The 8,664-nt window shown below is 39.7% G+C and overlaps 1 protein-coding gene across 1 annotated transcript; it reads left to right on the plus strand.

The window, feature by feature from the left end:
- Nucleotides 1-267: 267 nt before the first annotated feature.
- On the plus strand, nucleotides 268-8,350 carry LOC144742164 (cysteine-rich secretory protein 2-like). The gene is made up of 7 exons (XM_078624672.1): nucleotides 268-347; nucleotides 2,158-2,341; nucleotides 2,704-2,806; nucleotides 3,656-3,804; nucleotides 4,897-4,997; nucleotides 6,586-6,674; nucleotides 7,803-8,350. The coding sequence occupies exons 1-7, from the start codon at nucleotides 340-342 to the stop codon at nucleotides 7,940-7,942; spliced, it is 774 nt and encodes a 257-aa protein (XP_078480798.1). The 5' UTR covers nucleotides 268-339; the 3' UTR covers nucleotides 7,943-8,350.
- The last annotated feature ends 314 nt before the right edge of the window (nucleotides 8,351-8,664 follow it).

Genomic DNA, 8,664 nt, shown 5'->3' on the forward strand with positions numbered 1-8,664 from the left:
TGGACTTGCATAACAATGACTTTGTCCCACCTATGAGATGTGGACTCGAGTCATGTGACTTGGACTCGAGTCAGACTCGAGTCATGAATTTGATGACTTGCGACTCGACTTGGACTTGCATAACAATGACTTTGTCCCACCTCTGCTGTGAAGTTATTAATATCGATCACCTTTACACTGTGTTTTTTTAAATAAAATGTTTGGCTAATACTACATTTCAAAGTGCGTCACGTTTATTACGTGTTTTTTAATCTCTGTGAGTGACATCATGTGTTTGTCTTGGCTGCTGCTATATAAGACCTTGCTGGACCAAAGCGTTTTCTTTATCCCTTCGCAGAAATGTTCGCGTAAGTACAGTATAAAACGTGTAATTCTTCGTCAAAGTTAAACATTCTTTGAATAATAAATAGTTGAAATTCAGCCTTTATATTCATATATATATCACAGTATTGTGTTGTAAAGTACCTACAAATGCAGAGGTTGAATATATTTATATTTATAATGCATGTTATTTTGTTATGTTTGTAACAATGTACAGGGTGGTCCAGATGCCTTGTTGCCCCATTAAATTCACGAAAACGTAATATTTTTTGAAGTAACGTTTATTTAAAACAAATGAATCTGTAAAGGAAAAACAATGTTAGGGGTCAATTATTTGGGGGTCCCGAGACATCCTTGTCTACTGATGTGATGGGGTGATTAAGTCAGTTAAATGTGCAGGCCCGAGGTGGATTGTTGTGTTGCGGGATTGTCGGAGGTGGTGGCGGCTTTTGGAGGCCTTCACCCAGCAGTGGATTGACCTCGGCTGATCATGATGATGACATCATCTGAGCAAAGGGGCTCATTGACCTAAGCGTTGAACTTTTGTAACTGACACTGATCCGTGACATTGCGAACCAAAGGGAGAGTTCTGCTTCAGTGACAATTCATGTCGTGGAATCATTACTGGGGGACATCAACCTCAGAAGGCCTCAGTAATCAAATGCAGTACAATACGTATCATTAATATATTCGGGTTAGCTATGTAAATGATTAATAAGCTCATCCTCCAACCTGATACACACATTGCCATTTACGTGACTGAAGCAAAGTATCAACCAGAAATGGTTGATAATTAATAAATGGCTTCAGTCATATAAGTGGTACTGTTTGTACCAGGTGGAGGCAGGCCTGATGAGCCAATTTGGGCTCTATCCTCACACAGCTAACTGGAATATACTACCGGTATGAATCTACACAGTTGTGAAGCTTAACACAAAAAATACATAAGTATATAACTCGATGTGAGCAAGAGTTCAGCATCACTCAGTGATTCATTAAATTAGTCCCACTGTTAAGAAAAACTATGATATACTGTCTCCCATCACAGAAAAGTGGAATTTCCACCCCTGACTCAGTATCGTCAATGGAGATGAGCACATTCCTCACCAGGACGGGTTTCGGCGTAGAAATAAGTTGACTGTTGTCGATGTGGCTACCTACTCTTTATATACCTTTTTGTGTGCAAACACCATTGGAATTGTGTGTTCCCCTCCGCCATCCCACCGGTACATTTATCCGCAAAGCAAAGCTTTAGAGACCTTTTCACATCTCCAGCAGACTCGGCTCCAGCTCCTCACGGATTGGGGGGGGGCACTAGAGCTGTTGTGTGGGGGGCCCACCATAATGGGGATACATTCGGGTGGCCAAAAGGGATGCTTGACAATGCAGGGGCAACTCCAGCAGCCCCCGAGTGCCGGCTCTGTGTCCCAGACTGACTTCCCCTGTACTACACGAGTAATACGGCAGAATTGACCTCAACTGCCCCCACCTTGACCCATCACTGAGGATAGAAGTACTTTCCCATAGACCACAATTTTTCACAATTGTGGATGAGTCCATATCCATTTATCTCTTACGTAAATATTTGTTCTCTTAAGTTCATAATCCCTCGGATCAGTTCATGACTAGTCATAACTCACGTACTGTATCTATCAACAATAAAACATATATTACCGTCTATTTACATAACAATGCTTAAACGGGTGAACATGTAAGCCATTGTAGTGAGCTGCCAAAAATTGTGCTGTAGAAACAAGCTGTATGAAATGTTCAATGTATTTGAGCCTTCTGTGTTAGATTGTGCCCTTGTGCATGTGTGCGCTTGCTCTTGCACAGAACCAAGGCGATTTTGGTGGCAGTGGCCCTGTCAATCCTGGAGTGCACCACACGAGTGATGGCCGACAACAATGCCTGGAAAAAACTTGACACAAGCCTCGTAGAAAATCAAAAAATAATTGAGGAAATACACAACATGCTGCGTCGTTCTGTCACCCCGAGGGCTGATAACATGCTCAAAATGGTAAAACACAGGAGTGACTTTTCTCCATTACAGCGCATGAAACGAACACCTTATAAACAAGATCCTTCGCGAAATGCTCAGCGTCCTTTCAAAACTGACGCAGCTACCTTTACACTGTAACATGGCATGTTGCGAACATATGAGGAATGGAAAAAGAGCCCAGATAGCATAAAAATGCCAACACAGACGGATTCAAGACCCCTTTGGTGTGCTATCTCCTGATAGCTATCTTAATTCTCAATATACTGATGCGTGATGTGGTCATTAATAAGACGTAAGTCGCAGTTTTTTGTTTACAAACTAATACTACTGATTATACCTCCAATGGAGTCCTAATGGATGTGACGGTGCTCTCTTCGCAGGAATACAATACAGACGTGGCCAAAAACAGCCTCAAGTGGGCAGAGAAGTGCTTATTTCAACACAGTACAGATGCTGACCGCATCTGGGTGAATGATAATATTAGTAAGCTTGCAGTTTTATTATTCTACAAACTTGCCGTTAAATAATAACTAATGCATACCATTAGTAATCCAAGTGTATTTTTAGCTGAAATTAATGTTCTGACATCCTGGTACAAGAACGACTCACAGGTCCGAGCTGACCAATCAGACTCTTATGACACAACACACACCTGTGCTTGTGTGTGCACGTGAAAGTGCGTTCTGGAAAGGGCGAAGTGAACCACTGTCTACTAATAGGGTTTTTCCCCTTTTTTCTGGCAACAAAACTGACACCTTTTGCAAGGAATCATGCTTACATTAACCACAATACTTGCAGTCAAATGCAAACAAAAAACAATACTCTGATAATTTATGCATTGTCTTTGAAACTGATTGGTCCACACCAGAGACAGCTTTCTCAGAGTATTGTTTTTTGTTTGCATTTGACTGCAAGTATTGTGGTTAATGTAAGCATGATTCCTTGCAAAAGGTGTCAGTTTTGTTGCCAGAAAAAAGGGGAAAAACCCTATTAGTATATTTTGGTACTGGCAAAGGAGGTCCTGATGATGAACCACTGTCGTTAATTTTTTTTGTTAGCTTTGAGATAGGTGTGGAAAATCCAACATCACTATGGTGGGAGCCAGTATCTTCATCGTCCTTGTAATGGCGTGCGATCACAAAAATAATATTATAATTTTCATCAATCGTTCAGGGATGTGCGTGCAAAAATAAAATTATTTTACATCACTAAAGACAAATAAGACACCTCGTTATGGTATACTTACATTACGTTGGTAACACATTCATATCAACACGTGCTTGGTGAGAGACATGATCTGTGTGCTGATTTTAAGTTCAATTTACTCTGCAGAGTGGAACTGCGGTGAGAACATTTTCCTGTCGGGGAATCCTCGCCCATGGGACTCTGTGGTGTTTAGCTGGTACAGCGAAGTCATTTCTCCAGGGTTTGAGTACGGGAAAGGTGCCAAGCACCCAGGGGCCGTGGGACACTTCACTCAGGTTTGTAAAGAGCACACTCTGGACGGGTGACATGACCCAGTGCGTTGGCCGCTTGTTGCACAGCTTCACGGTTGAACCCCCAGTGGCTGCCCTGGTTAATATTATGGGTGCATTCACTGCAAAATACGTCCCATCCGCTCCACGGCGGACATTAAAGATCCCGTGACGTCTTTGGGCATGAGTAGGCCATTGTGTGGCATAATGGTGACAATTTTTCAACTTAAAAAGTTACCCGCAAATTACTAATTGGGATCACCGCCTACTGACTGACTAATGTCGGTTTTCAGGCCAGGTGCTGAGTTATGTGCAGCTACGTAGCATAGGTAATAACCTAACATTTACCTATAATTTCCTACAGTTGCTCTTCTTTCAAGGACTTACGTATTTGTCAGTGTTTTTAAACGGTAGTGGAAGTAAGACATTTTTAGAATGTGCTTTAACACGACTGCCAATACAATGTCTAAAATAGTATTTCAAGTTTCACTTATTGGAGTGATATGCAACCTGCATGAACTCTTGTAGATGTGTTTAAGATACATTCGTATGCAAAAGTACAATGTCTATCCACTGTATCATGGGACCTCCCTTGCGCGTATCAAAATATAAGAATAGGTTTTGCCCTTTCTGGCAATAAAACAGGTGTTAAAACACCAAACTGAAACTTTTTGCAAGGAATCATGTCTGCATTAACCAAATATGCCTGTGGTGAACATGCAAAAAAAAACATGCTCTGATAGTATATACATTGTCTTTGAAACCGATTGGTACACACCAGAGACAGCTTTCTTTAGAGTATAGTCTCAACCATTGTTAGACCAGAGGACGTCAAAAGGTGAACAGCACAAAGACAATGCACTATCAGGACATTGAGAGCTCGGGGTGAGCAGCTACATCATGGGATCTCCCATGGGACCTCAATGATGTCGCCGTCTCTGATGTGGACCAATCAGTTTAAAAACAATGCCTGTACTATCAGAGCATTTTTTGCATGTTCACCACAAGTATATGTGGTTAATGCAGACACCCGTTCTATTGCCAGAAATAGTAACACCTATTTTTATATCTATCCACTGTGTTCACTGTCTCCTGCAGCTGGTGTGGTATAAGTCTCATCAGGTTGGGTGTGCGATCAACTACTGCCCAAATATCCCTGGGGATCTCAAGTACCTCTATGTCTGCCAATATTGCCCAGCGTAAGTATGCTCAATACGTGGATTGTGTTTTGTTAGAATGTCAAATGTTAAAGAATAATGCTGGTAATGTACAACAACAGTTTCCAGATAATTATATCTCTAGGAGAGAAAGCTAATGGTGGGCAAAAGTAGGTGGTGTTCTTCAGATAGTTATCTGAATTGCAGTGCATTACGTGAGCACTAGCATGTGTCCTTATTGTGTCACTGTTGAGCATGCACCTCCTCATGCTTTACATATGTTTTTTCTTTCTTTGTAGTTATAAATACTGTTATCATATCTGGGGTGGAGTACCCTGTTCCTACTTCGCTCCACTTGACATAATTCAATATAAAGCAGTCAGATTGATTGATTACACTATGTATCACAATTTTTGTTCATGGGTAGTAAGTGTTATTTCGTAATTGCTTATGCCTAAAAAGTATAGAAAATGGCTATTATTCCCCACAAACTTTGCTTTTGTGATCAGGACAGTGATATTTAGAAATGTACCTATTTTCAATGAGAAAACGTGCGATTGGGGCTATTTGTTTACCAATGTAATTTAAAAAGTACTAGTTTATATGAAGTCATGAGAGGTTGACTTGATATAAATTAATACTTTTTAATGGTTAGACTGACTCCTGCCATAGAACCTTGCATTACGTAAATGATCACCAGGGGGCACACTGGACTGGTTTGCGGTACACACACACACAAGGTGGGGCGCCACGATGGCGATATGTTAACTGCCTCGCCTGTTATTCAGGAAGTCGTGGGTTCGATCTCGACCCTGACGCCCGTATATTTGGAGTGTGCATATTCTTCCCGTGGTTGTGTGGATTTTTTACGGGTCCTCCGTTTTTTTTTCTCCACATTTAGAAACACGCGTTTAGAGTATTTAGCTGCAATACATTTCCATTTCGATTTAAAGCTTTCGTGACTGCAGGGATTCATATTCTTGGTTCTTTCGGTGAAGTCACATAGAAGGGAAATAATAAAATAAGAAGAAATAAAACAATAAAATTCTCACGACGTTTCGATTGCAACACAAGCAATCATCATAAAGTGTGAAAACCACAGCAAGAGAATTAGATTTTTTTTTTTAAACCCGCCACTTTTTTCAAATTTTCTTGCTGTGGTTTTTACACCTGATGATGATTGCTTGTGTTGAAATGGAAACGTCGTGAGAATTGTATTGTTGAATTGTTATATTTTTATTATTATTACCCTTCTGCGTAACTTTACCGAAAGAACCAAGAATATACATTTCCATGTGATAAGCCACTTCGTTGAGCTATTATGGTCTCTTTTGAAAAACAGCTACATAGCTCAAGTGGGTATTACCTGGAAAAATAAAAAATAGTTAAAACGCGTGTCCATGCGTCTGTAAGTGGAATCAGAGCTTCATTGGCCGATTCCAGCCGTGGCCACGATGTGACAATCCCCTCGCCCAGATCCCAATTATGGTTCGCATGTATGGAACAAGTACTGTGTTTCCCCCCTTATACAGGCGTGGATAGCACTCCAGCCAGTTCATGCAATGTCCTGCCTACAAAATACGTATTGTTTCATTAACAAGCCCTTGCATGTTTCTGTTCTTTTCTACAGTGGAAACCAGAACTCCAGGTTGAACTATCCATATGACTTAGGGAAACCATGTGAAGCTTGTCCTGACAGTTGTGTAAACAACTTGTGCAGTAAGTTACCCAGACACCTTTTCATGCAGCATGATAAATCAAGGTCAAAAACCAATACTGTAGATAACACCATATGTAACCATTTTTTCAGCTGTATTGCAAAATTATATAAAAGTTGACACCCTGGTGTAACATCCTCCAAGGTTTCACTCCAGTGCTCATTTCAGGAAATAGCCACTGTTCATTCTACACGCGTTCCACCAATCACAAGTTCATCTTCCTGATTAAATCCACAATGTTTTCTTCTTATGTTCTATCAAATATGGTAGCACTGTCTTGCTATAAAACTACCTACATCCTCCATATATAAAAACTAATTTTATTTAATATCTTACGTGTTAGAATCTGTACATTTTTCATAAACATTGACCTCTATTCTCAGAACTATTTAATATAGTCCATCAAGACCTCTGCTGCTATCGACCTCCATCCCATGCTTCCACGTATTATACACATTATCTATATAAGAAAGTCATTTACTACCTTTCACTGCCTACTGACATCTGTTATAAAGCTGTATGAGCCTCATTTTTACATGCTGCCAGTAAGTTTTTTTTTTGTAAAGCATACCCTAAGGCCTAATTGTTTGCCATATGAGCCCAGAGTGACACTGACGTTTTGCGAGGCTATCTAGAAAGTTGTGTTCCTGCTGTGCTCAGCAATGGTCGACAGAAACGTGGACCATGAATTCAGCAAGTATTAGCTGCGTTTATTTGATATCTACTCATATAATGTTATACTTATAGAGCGCCTCAGTCAAGGTGCTTGACATAGTTTAATAAACGCTGAGATAATATAATGATTTAGATGGCAGGGGCGTGCAAGGATTGAGGAATGAGTGACCACGATAGGGGGAACTTAGGGGTCACGACAGGGTAGGGGAGGGACGGGAACGAATGGAGGGGCGAGGGGAGAATGGGCAAAAGAGAACAGGTGAGTAATTAAACTTTATTGCGTCTTCCCTTGCACTGATTGAAGGGGCAGTGACAGCTTTTGCTATGCTGTTAAATCTTACAATTACAGTGATTACATGCATGCTGTATTTTGTTTGGGCACGTACAAGATGCAGTGGTAAAGTACAAACGTCTGCCATTTTTACTTTCTTTTTCGTTTCTTTTTAATTAACAGCAAATCCATGCCTCTACAAAGACAAATACAGCAATTGTGAAGTAATGGCCGACCGTTATGGATGTGGGGATGATGCTGCTGGAAAGACGATAAAACTAATGTGTCCTGCACAGTGTCTTTGCCCGAAACAAGTCATATAGCCTCAAACCAACCCGGATACCATACACCAGCAACAACAACCAAACAGATACTCTGAGTATAAATAATAGAGTAAGAGACAAATAAAAACAAGGGGAACGTTTTCTGTAATTTTCTAGAAAGAATACGATCTAAATAATGATCTAATTTTAGATTTCGGGAATAAAAAAAGTTACCGTTTGTTATTTTTGCTTAGACTGTTACTGTGCAAGTTGATTTGATATAGCAACAATACCATATGTACTTGCAGTCCATGTAGTGAGCTAAAGATTAACAATACTATTTTATCAAGATGGTGTAGAGGAAATAATAGAAATGAAAATGTATTGATATGCTTCAATGCAAGATATTTGTGGAAGTAGTTGACACAAATAAAAGCTGAACAATATAAAAGCAATGAAAAAAATAAATGTTGTGTGTGTCCGTCTTGTTTATTTAAAGTGTCAATATATTAACAGGCAATACATTTTACAATTAAAACATGTTTTATTCTAGAAGTCCGTTGTGACTGAAAAAGGTGAAGAACCTTTAATAAAATATATATTTGTTTTATCATTGCCATTTATAACGACAGGAACTGCACGGCAAATACATGAAGAAATTAGCACCGATTGAAATTAAAATAGCAATGCTAGAAGATGTTTTCAAAAATGGATTGGAGAAATAAAGGCACAATGATAAATAACGAAAGTTTTAACCATTTCAAATTTATTGTCGATATATT

The sequence above is a fragment of the Lampetra planeri genome, chromosome 1 (genome assembly GCF_965212315.1).
Source record: "Lampetra planeri chromosome 1, kcLamPlan1.2.h2, whole genome shotgun sequence".
NCBI classification, from domain to species: Eukaryota; Metazoa; Chordata; class Hyperoartia; order Petromyzontiformes; family Petromyzontidae; genus Lampetra; species Lampetra planeri.

What these genes read in the sequence shown, in the direction of transcription:
- LOC144742164 (XM_078624672.1), top strand. An exon ending in CCGTGGGACACTTCACTCAG is followed by an intron (nt 3,805 to 4,896) that starts GTTTGTAAAGAG and finishes TGTCTCCTGCAG; the next exon opens with CTGGTGTGGTATAAGTCTCA. An exon ending in TTGTGTAAACAACTTGTGCA is followed by an intron (nt 6,675 to 7,802) that starts GTAAGTTACCCA and finishes TTTAATTAACAG; the next exon opens with CAAATCCATGCCTCTACAAA.